Source organism: Lycorma delicatula, chromosome 4, assembly GCF_047948215.1.
Source record: "Lycorma delicatula isolate Av1 chromosome 4, ASM4794821v1, whole genome shotgun sequence".
Taxonomy (NCBI): domain Eukaryota; kingdom Metazoa; phylum Arthropoda; class Insecta; order Hemiptera; family Fulgoridae; genus Lycorma; species Lycorma delicatula.
In genome coordinates this window covers 147078240-147100451 of record NC_134458.1, presented here as the reverse complement: position 1 = coordinate 147100451, position 22212 = coordinate 147078240, and the positions used below count along the sequence as shown (strand labels likewise).

General features: G+C 31.7%; 1 protein-coding gene across 4 annotated transcripts in view; it reads left to right on the top strand.

Annotated features, from left to right (window-relative positions):
- The first annotated feature begins 1422 nt into the window (after positions 1–1422).
- Positions 1423–22212, top strand: part of LOC142323934 (acylamino-acid-releasing enzyme-like) — a 61552-nt gene continuing 40762 nt past the window's right edge. For 2 of the 4 annotated variants that reach the window (XM_075364314.1, XM_075364313.1), the window contains exons 1-3: positions 1423–1440; positions 13748–13977; positions 20040–20212. In XM_075364314.1, coding sequence (XP_075220429.1) covers positions 1438–1440; positions 13748–13977; positions 20040–20212 — 406 coding nt within the window. In that variant the 5' untranslated portion in view covers positions 1423–1437. Of the gene's footprint in view, positions 1441–12773; positions 12877–13053; positions 13072–13747; positions 13978–20039; positions 20213–22212 lie in introns of those variants that run through there. The other 2 variants (XM_075364317.1, XM_075364315.1) reach the window with 2 other exon arrangements.

Here is a 22212-nt window from a genome sequence, read left to right as displayed (position 1 = left end):
AAATCACAGTCATGGGAAACAGGTACTAGCAACAGTGGAGGGTAACAATGCTTACAGATTATTGTTGGATGCTATAAAGGATATTCCATATGCCACATGTGCTGAAAACAACTATTCCATTTTAAGTAAGTTAAATAGTATCCTATTTAATTTATATGCATATAAATTCTTAATTTTTTTTTTAAATTTACCTATTTATCACAAAAAAGATATGGTGGGTGATGATGAAAATCTTGTTACATATTTGATTTTAGTGTGAAAAGTTAAGATCAGTTATTTTGTTATTTATGCTAAAAAAGAGTTCTTTTCTCATTCTAAATTTCATAGAAGTATTTAAAATTGATCTATATGTACAAATCTTGCCATGCTCATTTGCAGGGCTAATACATTGTATTGAGTGCTGGTTCTTTAAGTAAATGTAAAAAAAACAATATTTTAAGACTGTTTATTTATTTTCACTACACAAAAATAAATAGAATGTTTAAAAGGTCTGTGCCCTGTATTTATTATTATGAATTAATTATTACACACATGTTAATTGTAAGATGGATGGCTATTAATTAGGTTCGTACATCATGAACAAATACATTCCAGATTTAAACTGAATAATACAATACATCTTATCACAATCTATAACGTGTGAAAGTAGAAAATTACTGGCTATAGGAATTCTTAAAGAATAAAGAAGAAATAAATTTGATCTTGTATCTTAACAGATACTAAAAATATAACACATATCATTATCATTGAAATTAAAAAATATGGTTAAATATTGATTTTATGACATGATTAATTCACTACATTAGGTCTTGACGTGTGTGCAGAAATGTGGTGTGATAATAGTATTTATGAAAAATAGCAAGGACCAGGATTCTGAGACGGTACTTTCCAAATGAAAACCACCTTAAAATCATTTTGCAAAAATCAGAGTTTTTACGAATCTTTGTTCATTTCTTCTGGGAATAAGAAAATTGAGTATTTGCTATTCTGATAGGTATGTATGTTGACAAAATGCAATAAAAAAAGTAGATTGTAATGCGAGTGATGTTCTGTATTTCACTAGTTCAAAATTATTAATTTTTTGACTGTTACAGATACCTTTCTTATCAAAGCATTTTTATTCTCATAATATTACACAGTTCTATGTTAGTGTCATAAAAAGCTAATGAAAATGTGATATAATTTTTTTTTCTTTTTTTAACTAATTATTAAATACATAACTAATATAACATAATTACATAATGATGTGATAAAAATTATCAACACAGTTTATTATCATGCTCTGTTTGTACAGTATTAAGACATTAAGTATATTTAAATCTTTGCATTTATATAGAGTTCAACTTGGTTATTTTCTTTGTTGCCTAGTTGTTTTTTACACAGATTTAAAATTAAATTGTAACTCTTATTAAACTGCACTGAAAGTTGTGATTTATAATGGTAGGTAGTTTTGTTTTATGTACTCTTAGAATAATTGAGATATTTGTATGTCAGGTACCACACTCATCATAGTTCTATGTGATCTGACACAAGGCATTCACTCACAAGAATGAAAAACATCCCATACTAGTCAAACCAAGGAAAAGGTAATTAATGTCTTCCTGTTTTCTTTTTCACTAAATCAAATGTACTGTTGCATACCAAAATTCCAAACCTACTGAAATGCAGGTAATATTTAACCCATTACTCTGTTCTCACAGGACTGACTGTGTAATGAACATTATTTCTTTAAGACAAAGCAAATATGACTAGTGCCACATACCTCAGATGTATTACACATGACACTATTCTATATACTTAATTAAACAGTGTCTTAACATATATCTCAAATATTGTGTTTTTAGCCCTTAAGCAACAATCCTAATTTTCTACATTTTCTAGTAGAATATTATTTAATAGTACTTGACTATTTGTCTCTTTTTTTATTTCTTTCATAAAAACCACTCTATATATTTACAAATCTTTAAGTACTAAATAATAGTTTTCTAATTCCTAAATAATTTTGTCTGCTGAGTTAATGTATGAAATATGAGGTAAATTAAAACAGGAAGATAAAAGAAACACCAATAACAGTGCTTTGGATTTGGCACTAAGACAATTCCAATAGTTATTAGTCATATTGAATTTTAATGTGCCTGTATTGGAAGTTTTTTTAGATTCAATTAAGCGTTTAGTCTTTGGACTGGTTAAAATATGACTATACATTGATTGGACGTCTGCAGTAATTAAGTTTATAGCCACTTTAAGTTAATATAATCTCATGAAAAATATAAAACAGATTTTTTCTTAATACATTTAACAGCCGTGCACAAGAATGACAAACATCCAGTACCAGACATACAGAGGAAAAGTGAAATAGCTCTCTGTTGCCTTCTTCACCAAGTCAAATGTACTTTTGCATACCAGAATTCCAAATCTACAGACATGCAAGTGATATTCAACTCTACAAGTGACACCTTTTCTTTGTAACTCACAGAACTGACATTATACAGTGTCAGCATCATTAATAGAAACAGTTTCCGTAAAATTTTGAGTTAATATTCCTTTAAAATTATAAAAAATAAAAAATGTAAATAAAATTAGTCTTTAATTAAATTTCAATTAGCACCAATTGCTATGTTATAGGCTATGCCACTCGCCTTTATTCAGACTGACTACTAAAGAGGCAAGATCAACTGTGCTGCTCAGGCTAATACCTAGCCTAACATTAGGTTGGTTGCAAGATTGTATATAAATTGATTTCTTTTAACTTGTTTAATTTTTTTCAAAAAGTTATTTACTTTGCTAGTATGTTTTTTTGAAATTTTAGTTAATTTTCTTTTCTTATATTTATTTTTATTTATTTAATGTTACATCAACCTTATTGGTCATTAGCTACATCTAGTGGGTCATGTATATATAATATTAAATTACAGAATGTTGCTTGTAGCAGTAAGTACTATTCGGGGGTTTCACACAGATTTAGAACACTCATGTTTAATAGAATTTGTTACTTAGAATTTACACTTATGTGTAATTAAGAGTTTTCTTACAATTTACCACATTATTAAAGCACTATTCTAGATCTTAAAGTATCTTATGTTTCATTCATATTGTATGATAGTGTAGACAGTCTGTAATAATGTGTTTAACTGACTGATAATCCTGGCAATATTCTCATAGATTTTGCTTGCTCTTTTTCTTCAATATGAGATATATATGGTTGAAGTTCCAATTCTCAGTCGAGTTATGATTAGAAAAGAACATGCAGGATTTTCTTCGTAAGTACTATTTCGTATTTGGTGGAGTTTCTGAGGTATGATCTATTGTCATTTTTTTCTCTCAGATATTGATTATTCTCTTTTTTGAGTTTATTTAAGTGTCAGCAAAGATGTTCAATTGTACAGAGTGTTCATGAGGTTCATCAGCTTGTTTAGCCAACTTGTCTGCTTCTTCATTCAGTTTAATGCCTAAATGGGATGGTATCCCTGAGATTGATATGTGTAGAAGGTCTTTTGGCTTTAATTAGGTTGTACATTTCATTTATTTTTTGGATTATGCCATTGTTCATTAATTTATTTTTTATTGTTGTTATTGCACTCTGGAAATCTGGGAAGATTATTACTTTTTCTATATCAGCTTTGTCGAACTGTTTCAGTGCTTGCAGAATGGCAAAACCTTTGCTATTGAAAATAGAAACATCATCTGGGAGTTTAAATAAAAAATTCATTTCTTGTATAATTGCAGCCTTGTTTGTACATATATATAATCAGCGTAACTGTCAGCTAGTACACAATCATACACATGATTGTGTAAGCCATAGTCATGTATAGAAATGCCCATATTGTCTTTCAGTATTTCTGATGATTGAATTCAAGGAGGTGTTTTAGTAAATTCTCATTTCATTTATATTGAGGTTGATATAATGTGATTATTGAGGTATTTTGTTGTGCTGTCTTCAAATAATTTAGGCAATTTCTTTGCATTTTTGTACTGAAATGAGAACTGCGTGGATTGAACAAGTTATTAGCTATGTTAGATAGTGTTGCTATTGTTGATATGGTATAATTTAATGTTAATATTTTTCTACAGTACTCAAGTGGTGTAAGATTTGCTTCACATAATATGCTTTCGATTGGGCTAATTTGGAATGCTCCAGTCATCAACCTTGCTGCAGCATTGTGTATTGGTTCTAATATTTGCAGAAACTGTAATTCACTAAGTTATAAACTATTGAATAATAATCTAGTTTAGATTGTACACAGGTACAGTATATTTTAATAATAACTTCTTAATCTGCTCCCCAGTTCTTCAAAGCTAATGTTTTCAAGACGTTGAGTCTTTTGAAACAATCCATTTTTAAATATTGCTGATGATCTTTCCATGATAATTTGCTGTCTAGCGTTAGAATATAATAATTTGCTGTCTAACGTACATGGAAGTATGATAAATTTATTACCAATGTTTTAAATTCTAGAAAAATCAGAGTAAAAATTAATGGCTTACTCTCAGAAATGTTTGAAATTGAAAATGGCTTTCCGCATGGCAGTATCATAAGTGTCACTGCATTATAGTAGCAATGAATGACATTGTAAAGCTATTTTCAGTAACTATCAAGGCCACATTATTTGCTGATAATGGTACGTTAATGCTAGCAGTAAGAAATATTAATACAACACAAACAATACTTCAAAATGCCCTCAACACACTCCAGACTTTCTCGGCAATGAAATAGGTTTCAAAATATCTACAACCAAAATCTAAGTTACAGTTTTTAAGGTACAGAAGAAAAATGAGAACAAAGAATAAAACTATACCTTGATAAAAAGAAATTAACTGTTATAGATAAAGTCAAAATCCTAGAACAGTTAATTTCTTTTTATCAAGGTATAGTTTTATTCTTTGTTCTCATTTTTCTTCTGTACCTTAAAAACTGTAACTTAGATTTTGGTTGTAGATATTTTGAAACCTATTTCATTGCCGAGAAAGTCTGGAGTGTGTTGAGGGCATTTTGAAGTATTGTTTGTGTTGTATTAATATTTCTTACTGCTAGCATTAACGTACCATTATCAGCAAATAATGTGGCCTTGATAGTTACTGAAAATAGCTTTACAATGTCATTCATTGCTACTATAATGCAGTGACACTTATGATACTGCCATGCGGAAAGCCATTTTCAATTTCAAACATTTCTGAGAGTAAGCCATTAATTTTTACTCTGATTTTTCTAGAATTTAAAACATTGGTAATAAATTTATCATACTTCCATGTACGTTGCAATTTGTTAGCAGTTTTATTGTACGGTCTGTCCACAACATGTCATAAGCCTTCTCAAGGTTAGTGCGATAAGAACCAGTTGCTGATTGTTTTTAAAAGCGTTTCTTATGGTGGATTCAGTTGTTAATAAACAATCTGTTGTATTGGCACTGTCTGAATCCATGCTGATGTGGTGACAGTATACTATTACTTTCTAAGTACCTCTTGAGTCTTTTGTTAATTATTTTTTCTATAAGTTTTCATGAACAACACATTAAAGCTATCAGTCTGTAGCTTTCTTTCAGAGAGATTCTTACCTTGTTCCCATTTTGAGGGAAATATGTTGTTCGACCATATATAATGAGATATTTCAAGTAGATATTGAAGTCCTGAAAGCAGAAAGTTTTTGAAAAATATATTTGGGATACCGTTCAGTCCTGCGCTTGTATTTTTGTATGATTTCAATACTTCCTGTAGTTCTTGAAAAGTCAATCTGCCATTTAGATTTTTCATTGCTTCATCTGTTTCAGGGTTTTCTGATACTGTATCATCTGTTGTAGTATTCTTTATGTGTTTAATGACACTTGAATTGTGATTAGAATCACTCTGAGTTGTTAGCAAAATTTTGAGCTAGGAGACTGGTTGCCTCAGAAGAATTTTGCATGTGAAAGTGTTTTTCTGATTTAATTAATGGAGGAATTTAAAAAAAAGTTTTTGTCTGAAGCGAGAATTTTGTTCCACATTTCATCGTTTGAGGTGTTTTTTTAAGTTCAAAATAAATTCAAGCCAGGATTTCTTTTTGCTCAGTTTGATTGCACGGCAAGCCTTGGGCCATTATGTGTTGTGCCATTTGAAGGTATTAAAAGCAAGTTTAGCATCTTTTACAGCTGTTTTGGTTATTTTAATATTTAAATAATTTTATAAACAAAGATTATGTTTACCTCTTAGTAATAAGTATTATTTCCAGTTTTTATCTTTTTCAATTTGTAGATTAATTAAAGTAAAAGTACTTAAAGAAAAGTAATATCATTTATTTGTCATTAGAGAGTAAATCCTGGACAGTTGCAGAAGAAACAAAAATTAATAAACAGAAATAACTCATATACAGCCCTAATGTCATCAAATTAAACATTAAATTCACCACTTCTAGAGCACTGTCATTTTTACTGTTACTGTTTTCTCCCAAACAAATTATGAAATTTTCTGTAATATTGCCCATCATGAATTTTTTTTTACGTATAATCCTTTTTTTTAATCTTTTCACAAGAATTCCAGTTGGATTTGTTCATTTATTCAAATAGTATAACTGATATAAAAATGAAACTACCAAAAACTAGATCAATATGAAATTTTCCCTTTCTGTTAGTTGATCCAAAGCGAAATTCTTGTTCATGTAGATGGACTGGATTTTCAGTCACAAGTGACTGAAAAAATTATGAGCTTTTCAGGTGTGAAATAAATTTGGTTTAGCTTTATTTCAATAGTAAAAATTCTAACTTACAATTTTCATTTTCGACCATCATGGATAAAAAGACATTGAATGTCTTGTTCTTCAAACTGATAAATTATTTTATAATTACTGTTATTTATTTATTATTACATTATAGTTGAGAAATTAGTGGTTTTTTTTTTATACATACTATAAACAACTTGAATATAACTTTAGAAAGCACACTAAGACTCGTAACTAATTCATTGAAATTTATAATTGCTGCTATTTATATTAAAAAATTAAATCCTTTTAATATTTTTATTATTTTTTGGCACCACAGCTGAGTGAGGAAGATGAGAAAATTCACACTTTGTATAACATCTAACTTCTAAGTGAACTGTTAACACAAATCAGAGGTTTGGATGAAGGTGATCATAAACTTATACTGTAATCATATCTACAGTAGTGTGAAAATTAATCTAAACACAGGGGAATTTTTTGTTTATTTCTATTTGTGGCTGCATTGCTTGATCATACCCATTCTTTAAGTTGTCTGCGTAATGTGAGGTTATTTAGCAAATTTCATGTTAGTGTTTCGTGAGAGTTTATTTAATTTTTTATCGCAAAATCATATTTTTTGTTCTGTGTCTTCTTTAGTAATGAACATAACCCCAAAAAAGTGTTCAAAAGTTATTTCTCTTTCTGACCATACCAGTACACAACGACAAATAGATACTTATTAATAGAAATACTTCTGAGTGTTGGAAAGTGAATGCTATTTTAAAACAATTTAAAGAAATTGGTTCCTTTTCAGCTGAAACGAAAGGCAAATGTGGCCTTAAACAAAAACTACTCCAACATAGGGTTGTTATTAGTGAGAAAAAGTAAACTTGATCCAAAATTATCTGCTGTGGACTTAAATTGAGAATTATCAATGAGTGGAGCAGATTTATATTTGACAACTGTTAGACACCAACTTATAGCAACTGGAGAGAAAGTTTATCAGCCAGCCAAAAAGCAGGTTTTATCACCACCAATGTGTAAAAAAAAAAACTTTTGGGCCAAAGCATATACTAACTGGATTAAAGAAGACTCGAAAAAGTTATGTTTTCAGATGAGCCACATTTTTATGTTTCAGGGCAAAGGGTTACATACTTTAGTAAAGCATCAGATGAAAATACATCACAGCTCATATCCAGTAATCAATTAAACATACCCAGAAAAAAATGTTTTGGGATTGTTTTACATTTGAAGGCCCTTGTTCATTACTTCCAATAGATGGTATGTTGAAAAGTGATGGATATATCAAGATTCTGAAGGAAAGGATTGTGATACAACTGCAAAAAAAATTCCCACAAGTTCCAACAAGATTTGGCGTTGTATCATTCACCAAAAAAGTGAAAAACAGTTTAGAAGAATGAAACATTAAAGTGCTCTTGTGGCCAGGCAACTCCCTAGTCTTAAACCCAATAAAACTTTTGTTCAATAGTAAAAAAACGACTCTCAAAAATGAATTGTACCATAAAACTTAACCTCATTAAAGCAATAATATTGGTATGGTTTCATGAGAAGAAATAAGAAAATGTATGTAGTAAACTTGTTGAATTTATGCCGAAGTGATAAGTGATTTATCTTATTTAAGTGGTTAAGATTAAAGGAGGATATATTAATTACTAGATATTCACAAATTGTATGGTATTGTTTTTTTTTTCTAAATAAAGTTATTTTTTATTAAATATGTGTTCAGTTTAATTTATGCACTACTGTACTCAAAACTTAATAACTAGCTTATTTCACAGCCTTAGTTATTACAGGCTGGTACTTCCAAAGATTCCAGGCATCATGAAACTTACATTGTAGGGGATGCAATTTACAATCTTCCTTAAGATCATACTTCTGACATTGGTGGTCAGAGGTATTTGAAATCTAATATAGTTTCTATTTTATAATGAAGTGTGTAAAATTTACCTCTGAGATAGCTTTTGCTCATGTAAACTTCTTTATACATTTATCCTGGGAGTAATCAATAAAGGATGCAAGCTAGACAGACACACTTAGCATCTCAAAATATACAAATACTGTCAAAACAGAAATATTATTCTAAATGAAGGAACACAATCTAAATTACACACAAGATAAACTAAGATATAATTAAGACACTCAGCTTTATTTAATTTGATCATAAAAAGATAGATAGAGAGTAAAAACTGTAAACTAAAGATTAAAGTCTACAACGAGCATTAGCACATAATAAGAGAGGTGTAGAGAATGCCAGTCAATTAACTGAAAACTCAATAAAAACATTAACATGTTTGATAAATAATAATCAGTAATACATAATTTACTTTGTATATTTGAATTAGGTGTAATTATCACTAGTCTGCAATGAGAATAAAAAAAAGTGTGGAGTATTTTAAAAGATGTGGGATTTATTTTACATACTTACGTAAAAGTAAACATGTAGATCTGCAGAATTACACAACAAAGAAATGCAGAAAACACAGAATGTTTTCTGAAAATGCCTCAACTTACATAAATGGCAAATTCAACTGATAAGAACAGGTGGTCAGCTTAAGAAAGAAGTTTATTGATGCCCTTTTGTAGGGTAGTAGGAGGAGGGTCACTATGTTAAATTCAAAATGGCAACTTCCAAATTATCTCCATTTTGGATAAAATCTATGTAAAGATTTTTGAGTGATTCAAGTAGCTTATTTGTATATCTACAATCACAGCAGCCAAGTAGTGAGCATTTCAGTCTCATATTCTAGAGATGTCAGGTTTGAGTCTTGTTTTACCATATTATAAGTAATGCAGTAAAAAAATTCAGTAAAACATTTTTACTGTTTTGTTTGAACATAACAATCATTAATCTAAAAATCTTTATGAAATTGTGAGAGTAGGGGTAATAAAAAAAAAATTGGGGAACAAGAATTAACAAGTAGGCAACTAACAGATTTTGTTTTAAAAGACTTGAACAAATTTTTATTTATTTTTAAGTAAATTTTTTGTTTATAAATACACTAAATTTAATTTTTTCAAGTTTTATAAAACAAACTCTGTTAGGTTATGTTATATTAATTAATAAAATAAAATAATTAAAAAAAAACATGAAACTCATAAATTTTTTTTATAAATATTATGTCAGGCGAGCATTCTCCCACTAAACCACCGGTGCATGCGATGCCTCCATGCCCCACGGGAGGCCGAGGCACCAGAAGCGTACGTGCATTGTTGGATACCGAAGATTGCGGGGTTACGCCGAGAATGTCTTCGGCTGAGACGAGCGGCGCAACGTGCAAGGAATTGCATAGACGCGAACGCCAGGTCAGCTGAGCAAAAAGCGCGAAGAAGCGGCTCCGTTGAGCCATCAACATGAGCAAGTCACGCTGCTGACGAGAACTGACGGAGACCGTGGATGCAGACCCTTGGAGACTGGGTTACAAGATAGTAACTCAGCGACTGGCGATCTCGCGGTCACCAGCTCCACTAGACGAGGAGAAAGTGGAGCACGTCATTAAAACGTTGTTCACGGTCAACTAGGTTCGCTCCGAGCGGGTCTTGGGCGACTTCCCGCTCTTCTCGTTGGAGGGAGTCCTACAGTCGCTGAAGGTCAGAAAAATCCTTGGTCCCAGTTGTTCAAGCAGAGGACCACAACCATTTTTCGCGCCGTGTGGTCCTTCATGTTACGTTGGACGTGAAAAACGCGTTCAACTCAGCACGGTGGAGCGATATGCTTTGGCCCTGGAGTATTCCCTCCATGTGCCTCGATACCTTCTCTGAATGGTGAACGCCTATCTGAGGAACCGCGTTCTTATCTATAAGCCTGCTACAGGCTGGCGTAGAACCAAGACCACATCGGTGGCGGCGCAGGGATTGATCCTCGGCCTGACTTTTGGAAGGCTATCTACGACAGCTTGATTGCTGAGACTGGAAATTCCGGAAGAGTGCCTTGGTGGAGTACGCAACATAGAAACAGACCTACACCCAAAGGTATAGGTCTGAATTTCTATGCTGCGTAAGACATAATTTTTATTGGTATGAGTGTAGCACTCATTTAACTTTAAACTCGCTAGTTTTCTGAGGTATTCACAGTCACGAACGGTGCTATCAAATCTGGACTTGGCGCGGGATTCGCATTTTCGGTTGTTTAATTTGAGGGAATCATGTTAGGTTGGATGTGAAGATGTCCATTTGAGGCCTACGTGAAGGCGAAATTTGATATGTATTTTACTGATGCATGGCATCCGGTAACGTCACAAGGTGAATGTCTTACACTTCGTTACTATAAATTATGATCTATCGCACTCAGCATCTCCTCGTATCGGTACGATTTCCAAGAGGAAAAAAGGTCGGAATGCTCTGTGGGTAAGTCGCTCAATAACGTTGTACCAAGGGGTACAGGTTTGAGCGATTGTGATGCGATCAGGATCTGGTAGATTATCTGGGAGACCTCGTACGGGATTTTCGTCATCCACGCTACAAAGGTGTTCCTGATCGTCGGCAGTTGGCTGACCATTATCTGGGGCAGGAGGGAAACTATCATGATGAGCTGAGCAGTTGGTCGTCTCCGCTGTTGTCGTCGTTCCTCGTCGTCACCGTCGTCCGTTTTGTCTTCTTCGCCGGTCCGGTGCCCGTCTGGTGGTCTTCCGTAGACCGCTTCAAAGACTTCCCTGAGGACGTAGGTCTTCTTGCCCAGAGGCAAGAAGACTACGACCTCGTGTAACAGAGGTCAGACGTATTTGGCCCAGGGGTTAAGATTTGATGAGACCAGAAGTGGTTCGCGCAACTCACCGCTGCCTGCGAGTCGCTTCCGCTATCTTGGAGCACTGAGCTTCCACAACGCGCTTTCGACGATTCCCCGGGATATGAGTAGCTTGGTGAGTGTGGCCCGATTTGTCAGGGGTATTCTCAGGGCCAAGTATGGGCATACGTCGCCAAGTATGGCGACGTATACAGTCCTGAGCCAGATGAAAACTAGGTAGCGGTCTACTCAGGGTAGGATAGGGGGACTCGACCTGTAGTAATGTGTAAAACGGTACAGGTTTAGTCCTGGTAGAAAGTCTGTTTAATAAGACCAGACCAGCAGTGGGAGCCTGGCACTCCATGTGTGAATGCATTTCCAGCTCCCTCGCCCTCCCAATAAAAAATTACACTGTATATTAAAATATGCAAGAGAAGAAAACTGGGTGCACTCCAAACATGGGATGGTCTGTATTTGGTCACTTCCAATTAAAAAAAATGTCTGTGTTAGTGTTTATGTAAGATAAAAATAAAAATTAAAAAAACAAACATGGAAACTTGACTAAATAAGGTAATTGAACACTCAAAAATCTTTAAGTGGAGTTTACTCCAAAATGGAGCCAAGTTAGATGTCAGTTTGATTCTCCTATCACCCTGAAAAAGGGCATCAATAAACAATATTATAAGCTGACCACCTGCCTGCCATTATAGGACTAAACATAATAAAAAAAATTTAAAATAAAATAAAGCTTTATAAGATTATAATGTATTGAAACTTTATAAACACTCGAGAATCTCAACTTTAAACACTGTGATAACTGTATAATAGTCACTGAAAAAGCAAGTATGAAAGTTGTACTAGTGTACCATAGATTTTTATAAAAATTTAAAATGGAACTGAAATGTGATATTAGTTTTTCTAAATGGTAAACTATAAAACAAATCAGACTGGACTATCTACTAATCAATACTGAAGATGCACAACTCGTACATTACAGTCTTCATTTGTTAAAATGATTATAAAAGTTACTATTAAGTATTTATCTTTTGAGGGATTGTGGGCAGGAATGACCCCAATCCTACTATCCTCAAGTTACAATGTGGTCTAGTTCCTGATCCAAGGCTGATTAGAAAAGAATTAACCACATCTTTGAATAGGAATTGATTTTCCTTTCACACCAGCTACTTTAATTATTCTTCTTATGAATTTTGATTTTTTTTGCTCATTGTAGTTTTGACTTGAGGACACTGTTTTCGGTCCTATTGGTCATAGAGTGTACAGTAAAGCTGGACTTCCTAATTCCATCTAAAATATAAATATATTTCGTTTTTAGGGTTAGGTGTCCTTACTGATTAGATATGGCATAGATCTAGATCATTTTCAAAACTTATTTGCATCGAGTCTGGCGGGCGATGCTAAGAGATACACTGAAGTCCAGAATTTACCTCAGAACAACACTTGCTCTAAGGTGAGAAGGTAATTTTTCATACCGTAATAGTATTCAATTATAGTGTGCAAAAACTTGCACAGAATGCTGTAGATATTTTAAGGTTAGTTCTTGAGAGTTAATCATTGGCAGGTGACGTGCTTACAAGCAGCAGCTTTGTTTTTTCTGGTGAGCGTGAGCAAGTGAACTGATTTATTAAACTACCTCGCAAATGGGGTTCGTACTTAAATAATTTTGTTTTAGCTACGTTCTTTAATTATATGTTGTATCTATATTAAAAATATTTATTTTTATTTTTAAGTATTAATTTAAATAAACCAATTCCTAATACTTTATGATGATTTAGATTGGTATATATAGTGAATGCCGAAGTTTCAAATGTTATGAAATAATCATTGATACTAATGGCATTGGTTCATAAATTTCAAAGAGGGTTGGTATACAAAAAACTAACCACTAATCTCTATATAACTGGATAGAGGATCAAATAGCGTAAAATACAATTAAGTATTGAAGAGTACTTCAGCGCCACAGACTAAGTGGCTGAGAACTAAATAAAATCAATGTACGCTTGCGCGACAATACAAATCGGAACACCCACTGCATTTAACCTTTTATCTTTATTCTTACTTATCTCTGCGCATGCGCCGTTTCATTCTATTTAGTTCTAGCCACTCATTTAATGGCACTAGCATATGCTTCAAATTTTACCAGTTCCAATATGTGGATTCTCTATCCTGTTATATAGAGATCAGTGAAATAAACAAACCGCTAAGCAATTGTGATTGATTAATTTGTACGTAAATAAGATTAATACAAATAGGTTTTGTCTCTTTTGAGAAGTCAACTGAACACTTTTTTCTTACTTAGGAAAACTATACTTTTGCTTTAGGATATGGATAAGGTGGTGAAAACGTTTAGAACAGTTGCACTAGTGCCAACCATTTCTGAAGGAAAAATTCTTAGAAGTGGAACTGAAAAATTAAACCGGATTACCATACATTCTTTATGGAGCGAAAGATGTTTAGAACGTGGTAAAAATGTAAAGATTCAGCAAACATATTTAGTTGATCTGTCTGATAAAGATGTCATCACTTTGATGCCTTCAGATTCTTCCTCTGAGTAAGTGTTTTTTATTTTAAAATTCTTGTAATATGCATTTTTATCAAATGTGTTAGCATGGGAATATAAATTTACAGTATTGTATGCATGCTGTGGCTAATTATTGAATCAGCATAATTATCTGTTACCATAATAAGGTTCTATATCTATAGTGCTGTGTTAGATTACAAAACTGTTCAACTGGAAAACTGTTAGTTTAAATTAGTATTTACATTTTCATATAACCTTACTTTATTATTGCTAGTCCTGACTGGCTGCAAACATATACATTAGCATGTGATCAAAATAATTTTCGATAAAGCCTAATTGTGAATTACTTCACAATCAGGCTTTAGTAATTGTTTTTATATTTAATTTTTTTACCCTAACATATATATTTGTACTGCCTGCTTGCCTATGGTCTACCTGAACCGCCAGTGCCCAGGGCTGCAGTGCTCGCTTCATTCGCCACTCCCTTCTAGCCAGAGGGTTCTAATTGTTCTGCTTCTTGGACCTCACATTGTCCGTTACCTCATGGTTGAGAATCAGAAACAGAATTGTCAGGTATAATGAATTCTTATAAGCTAGATTGTGAATGAATGATCTTGAGGATAATAAAAAAATTGACAAGGAAAAAATAAAATTTGTTTAATTAATTATATAATATTTAAGATAAATAAGATAAGTGTGCAAATATTATATTATTAGGTTTTACAAGTTCAAAATAATTACATTTACTAGAAGTAAGTATGATTAAATGTGATGAAATAAGCAGTACACACAGTATATGGTAATTAACTACTTGAAACAAGTTTTATCTTTTAAGTCAAAAAACTAAATGTAGCTAGGTAACCAAAAGGATAATCTGACTAGTTTACCATAAAAAAAAAGCTAAATCAATATAGATAGTGTTTACAATTAATAAAAAAATATAAACAATAAGGTTGCATAGAAAAACAATTTCACAAGTACAGAAGGAAACTCATCTAATCGGCAAAAATAAAAATTTAATAATATTCTTGCCAATGCTGAAATTAAACTAAACAAAGCATTTGTCACAATTCTACGAAGGTGTCCAAAATTATGAAGTGAAAAAGGGTATAGATATGGTCCTGTAAAGATTGTGTATTGAAAAATTATTTACTTGGTTTGTAAAACAGTAAATAGCAAATTGTTTCAGTTATGCTGTTGTAATTTCTTGCCAGATAACTAATTAACATCTGAAATGCCAACAAGTCTGCTACTGAACAAACATTTGCATTAAGTTAAATAACTCATAATCATCATGCCATCGATTTAGGAATGTAATATAGGAATTTAAAAGAAATAGTTGAGAATTACCTTTCTTATTATAATATTATTCTTTGAGTGCATTGCCTTAAAAAGGTTGATTTCTGTATTTACATGTATAAATATGGTTTATAATAGGATATCATTTTTACTTTATTTTTGTATCAAATTATTGGTACATTTACAAACAGTATTCCTTTTAAATTTATTTAGTTTTAAATATTTATTTAGAATTCAGTATTGTACAAGTGGATCATTTATGCATATTGAGTCTGAATCATTCTTTGTAATGTGTAGTTTGGTTTACAGTATTAAGTTTATATTATTCTTAACTGCTATAAAATTTTCTTTTGAAATATGATTTTTTAAAATTACATTTTCTGCTCGTTATTATTCATACTTTAATAAAAATTATTTCTTTCCTTGTTTTGCTTGTAATTCTGTGCAATTACACCTTCAACTCTTTTCATACTTTAATATACCATAAATAGATATGCTTAGGACCAGGAAAACACAATATCTACATGTCTGAAAGCAGGTTTGGACAATGGGTGACCTACACAGTCGAAGTCTATCGTGTGTTATCAGTACTCTAGTCAATTATGAATCAGCTTTCTGAATTATGGCTGTTCAGATGCTAATCTGTTATGTGGAGACAAGTTTGAGTTTTGTAGTGAGAGGAATAAACTAATCTTAATATCGTCCGAGTTACCTTGGCTGACTGCGCCCTTTGTAAGGTGATTATCCATCATACACATGACCTGATAGCACAGAACATGTGATGTAGTCTCTGTAGTGACTATTTCCATTTAAACTTAAATTCGGTCAAGTGTCCTACAAGATAGTGTAAGTATTGCCATACCCTAGTAATTTATCCCTAACCTCTCTCTACTAGACTAACCTTATTTTTATCTCTACCCTTAACCCTAATCTCCCTCCACAGAACAGGCACTGATAATGTGGCACAGACTTTGAACTTGCATGGGCCACCTGCTGTTCAAACCTGCTTTCTGATATTTAGATCTTATATTTTCCTGATCTTAAGCATCTATACTATGGTATATTAAAGTTTGAATAAAATTGAAGTTGATCAAGTAATTGCTCAGAATTACCCTTTTGCTTATTGACACTTATACAGATTTATTAATATCAAATCGGTGATGTTTTAAATGATAAAATAATTTAAATAACCATCCCTTAGTAAGAAGAATCAGAGTTATATTTGACATGGAAAATATTGATTTGATTGCATTGTGTTTTGATTTTATGGTCATTGTGTAAGAAAAAGGAATTATATTTATCTTTCACTTTTTATCCTATAAAATTTCTAATATTTATCAAGTAAACTAATGGTTCTTGTGATGCAAAGCCATTTAAGCAAAAATTTAACTTAGTTCATTTTATAGTTTCAGTTAAGTTGATTATAATATTGCTAATATTTATTAGAATTTTATTTCAGGTACATGAAATAATTATCTGAAATTTTTTCTGTGAAAAAAAAAACATAAATAAGCCTTTTATTTAGTTTCAGTTTTAAGTTTTATTTAAGCACTATATCAAATTTGTATAGACACTATATATTTTACATATATGGACACATATGTAAAAACCTTCACAAATGTAAAAAATAAAGAGCTACTTGTTAAATTATCTCTCAATTTAACCATTTGTCATTTGTTTATTTTTCACATTTGAAACCAGATCCATTACTGAGCATATTGCATATTGCACCATCTTGCCCAATATTGCATGCTTTTCTGTCTAATGTCAATCTATACCAATTTATTCCTGCAGCCTCCTTCAATCATCTTCCCTCCTTTTATTTTACATACCTCTTTTCTTGTAGAAAGATTTCCAAAATATAATTTGTTTTGTACACTTATCTACCAACCTTGCCAGGTGAACAGTTCATTTTCACTTCAGTTTCTTAATTAACTACATCTGCCACTCTGGTGTTGCTGTATCTTTTCACATTTAACTTGGGCTTTCCTTTTCATACCAAGCATACTTCTTTCTTTCATTGATCATTGGGATACTCATGTAATTTGTATGGACTTCTTCGACAATGTCCAAGTTTGTGTAGACGAGACAAGGTGTTACACAATGGACTAATAATTTACCTTTCTGTGTACTACTCATCTGGTTGTTTTTCATAATAAATTTAAGGGATCAAATTTTAAGGGAATTTAAGGGAAAACATGTTGATCCCTATCCTTCTTTGGCTGCTATCATTCTTTGAGTCTCCTTTCCTGTTCTGTTCTCAAAGTTCACCAGTTGGCCTAGATAGATAATTTTTTTTGCTTGTTAGTGATTCTTTCCTAGCAGTTATAATTCTTTCTCAACTCCCCATGTATTATAAGAACAGACTTTTTTTCATTAATATATAAACCTGCTGCCTGGTCTTGTTTTTCTAATTCATTCAACGAAGATGAACTAAGTAGTACTAGATCGTTTAAAAAGTTCAGATTTGTCAGTTTTCTACCACTAATACTAATTCCAAATTTTTTTCTATCCATTTCAATTTTATAAATACTTCCTTCAAGACTGCATTGAACAAAACTGGTGATAAAGTGTCTCCCTGTTTTATTCCTTTTTCCATTTTGAAATATGAACAGACTCGGCCCATCATTTTTCTGGCCTTACTCGATGAATATAAACTTTTAAATTTAGGTCTTTAGGAGACATATTTTGGGGCCTTAATGCTCTATATAGGAATTGATGGTTTATTAAATCAAAAGCTTTTTTATAATCAGTGAAAATAATATCAATATCTATACATTTCTCTAAAGAAGTTTCATGCTATTTGAATTATCCCTTTCTTCTTTTTTTCATTTGTCCACTTTTTTCTGTTAACCCAATAGTCCAGGGAACTCTTCTACTTATTTGTTTCCTGAGTTTTCTGATTGATTTATTTTCCAGCATTCCTCTTCCTCTTTGTATCTTGTCTTTGCTTTTTAGTTTTTTGGACTGATGTGACAATTTGCTGTAATAAATGGATCTACATGGTATATTTTAAAAAGTTTTAACTGTTTTATGTTTATTATAAAAAAATTGTACCATCATGCAAATATTTATATATATAAACTGGATCTGGTTATATATATATATATATATATATATATATATATATATATATATGTATGTATGTATGTATATATTTTTTATTCAGATCCAGTTAGGCTACATTCTCTTCTAGTTTACTTCTAATCTGTTGAATGTTTTCTTCTGTATAAATCCGAGTGGTGTTGTACCAGCTTGGTCTAGGTTTTGTTATGGTATTTTCCCAAGTTGTAGTTCGTCAGTCTATAGCCTGTGTAATATTTAAAATTGGAGCTGAGCTCTATATTTGTAATTAATTAATTTTTTTCCAAATTATAGTCTATTTCTATTTTAACTTGTCCAATGAAAGCAATCTTATATCCTTTCCCTCCCTGTGTTTCTTAAAAAAGGTGTTCATTGTGTAAAGTTGATTTTCTTAGTAGAAATTAATTAACCTTCTTCCTCTGTGAATCTCCTCTCTATATCCATAAGGACTTATCACAGTTTTGCTCTCTACTTCTTTATTCCCAGCATGACTGTTGAAGGATTAGGAACAAAAAAATGAATTCAGAGAACCATAGAAATATAGGGTTTATTTAGGAAAATTAAAATAAATGTTGGGTTTAACGAATGATAGGATGATACCATTTAGGTAGAAAATTTATATTGATTTGGAGATAGTGGATTGTGTAGGTTAATGCTAGGGCTGGAACAGTCCCTTGGACCAGTATGAGAATGAAGATACTTGATATATAAGATAAATGATATTTAATAATTTACTAAGCATTTGGCACCGTTGGTATTAATACAATTGTATAAAATAAAGTTCCACTTACCAACAATTTTAAAAGTATATATCCGAGTACGTTTGGAGCTGTTACTCCATCATTAGGGATTTCCCAAAAGATGTTAATTCAAATTCAAATGTATAATTGTATTTAAATTAAAATTTTTATTTTCATAATAGGTCGGTCTTCAAGAAATAAAATTAAATTGTACGCCAATAAGACTGTAATTTGTGTTTGTAAGACGTTTGCAACTATTATGTAGTTAATATTTAATAACACTAAGCTATAAGACATAGTAAATACAAATAATGATACACTCGCTGGTGGAGTTGCATACTGACTTGCAGGAGGAGATGATCTCACTCTTGACAATTATTATGCATGACTGATTTAATGACCGGCCACCACCAAACCTTATTACAAGTTCTTCCACCACTTCTCAATGTCCAACAACTGTTAAAAATTAATACTAACATTTTATTTTATAGTTACTTTCCAACTTTTCTAATACTATCTGTAAAACTATTTAAACTCCCTTTAGGTTTCTTTGCATGTTTCTTCATCTACTTACCAGTGCCTAAATTTGAATTAATATGAGTTTTCTTCTCTTGCTTTCATTTGAAGTAAACCTACTCTATCTTTAATACCTTCAAATCTTATTATTTATACTTTTAGAACTGTTTTAATTAAGAGTTAAATATTCAGACTTTCTGGCAATTATTCTCTGGTAGTATTTCATTTGAATATCTCTTCATTTGTGAGTTATGAACAATTATTGTATTACATTTCAACTACTCATAAATGCATTCTTCTGTATGGTGGATGGCAGTTTTTGTTAGCACTAGCAGTTATGAAAGTTAAATGTTGCTTAATTCTTTTTACAGAATTAGTTTTTTAGTTATTCTTTTACGTGTTGTGTATTAAATATATTTATTTTTTGCTGTGTATTCTTATTTATTATTGCAGAATTCTGTCAAGCATATCACACAGTCAAGAATCCAGAGCTGTAATTAGAGAAGTTCCTTCTCAAGAAAATTCATCAAAAAAATTGCAGCATCTTGAAATATGGTCGAAATCACGGTTATTATCTGTTTCAGATTTAACAGCCATCGATATTCATGGAGATGTTTATGCTGATAGTAAGATTTTTTGTCCAATTAACACATTTACTGCTTACCCTTTACTGTAGTATTTACTTTCTCTGCTGAAATGTTTTACTTCCAAAATTAAACCCTCCCTGTTTTTGTCCCATTACTGGTTTCATGAATTTTGGTAGTTATTTTGGAGTTATTCTCACCATTCCACAGGAATAAAAATTATACTTCAATAAAGTATTTATAAGTTTTGTTGTGATGAAAAAGTTATTAGCTTATTCTTTCATTTGATAATGGATCTTAAATCATTCTTGGAGTTAACAGGCAAATGCTGTTTTATCATAGATACCTTTGAAAAGTATCATACTTTATTACTGAAAGAAATGATGAAAGTTCATGTACTTTACAAATATTTGAACACAGTATTGATATTAAACATCTCCTGGTTAACCTTTCAGGGTACATTTAGCACTCTTATTTTCATGAATTGTTTCAGATATTTTTTAAAATCACTTATCAAACATAACATTGCAACATCTGGTACATGCAGTACTGGGTCTGAACTCCAGTAATTATGTATGGTAGTACATTTATTTCATCAGTATTAGACTTAGTACTTTATTGTAACAAAATAAACTTACAAATATGTATTATTTTTCTACATTTTTCGCCATTCACTGCAATACATTTTTGATATTGGTTTACCAGCTTAATTATTCCATTACTGAAGAATTCTCCTGCCTGTAATTTAAATCAGTTAATTACTTTGTTTTGTAATTCCTTATCCTCAAACTTTTGCGATGCAAGCCATTGTTTTAAATGGAGAAAAAGGTAATCACTCGATGCAAGAACCGGCCTGTAAGGTAGATATTCAAAGATTTCCCAATGAAATCGCCACAATTGTTCAATGGTTTTGTTTGCCATCTGAGATTGTGCATTATCATGGAGAAACGAGATCCCATCAGGTAGCTTCACCCACGCCTTTTGTTTTGAATTGAATATCTAAGTTTTGAAAGTATTTCACAGTACGCATCTGCATTAACAGTTCTTCCACGTTAAAGAAATTCAATCAGCAATATCCCTTCGTCGTCCCAAAAAACCATAGCCATAAGCTTTTTCATTGAACTTTTTTGCTTAAACTTTTTGGGCTTCAGGGATGATAAGTGCCACCATTGCATTGATTGCTGCTTTGTCTCAACATTTGAATAAGATTTCCACATTTCATCATTGGTTACAACTTGTTTCCTTAAATGATAACCTTCATTTTTGTAGTGTTTCAAAAATGTTTGAGCTGCAGTAAGACATCTTTCTTTGTGTGTTTCTGTCAACATTTTTGATACCCATCTAGAACACAACTTTCTGTAACCTAGTTTTTCAGTTAAAATGTTGTAAATTACTGATTGTGAAACAGAAGGAAATTCAATTAATAATTGAGAAACAGTAAGTCTTTCTGTTTTCACTGAGTTTTGCATTTACATTTTCAGTCAATTCATCTGTGATGACAGTCGGGCAACCACTACGTTGTGAACATTCGTACTTCCTCGAAGAAACAAACTACATCATTGGTGAACTTTACCTTTGCACATAACACTGGGTTCGTAAACATAGACAATTTCTCTATGAATATCAGTAGCAGATTGGTTTTTTGCCAATAGATAACGAATTACTGATTCGAATTACACTTCACAACTTACAGGGTTATTTATTGTGGCACTCATTTCAGCCAGGCTATACTCAGCAACTAACACAAATAACATTAACCTATTGCAAACAGATGACCGTAGATGTAAATAAATATGCTACACTAGCACTATCAATTTTCACCACATATAATGGCGGCAAATGGAAAATGGCCCTTACTTAAAAAAACACCCCACATATATGCCTTTAATTTCTTAGCAGTTATTAGTTCCTGGTTCTGTAATTGACTTTTTATTTTTAATAACTTTTTCATGAAATGTGTATAAATCTCTCTGTCAGAAAGTCATCATTAAATAGTACATGTTTATCATTAATAGTATATCCAGATTCTGAAATGAATTTAC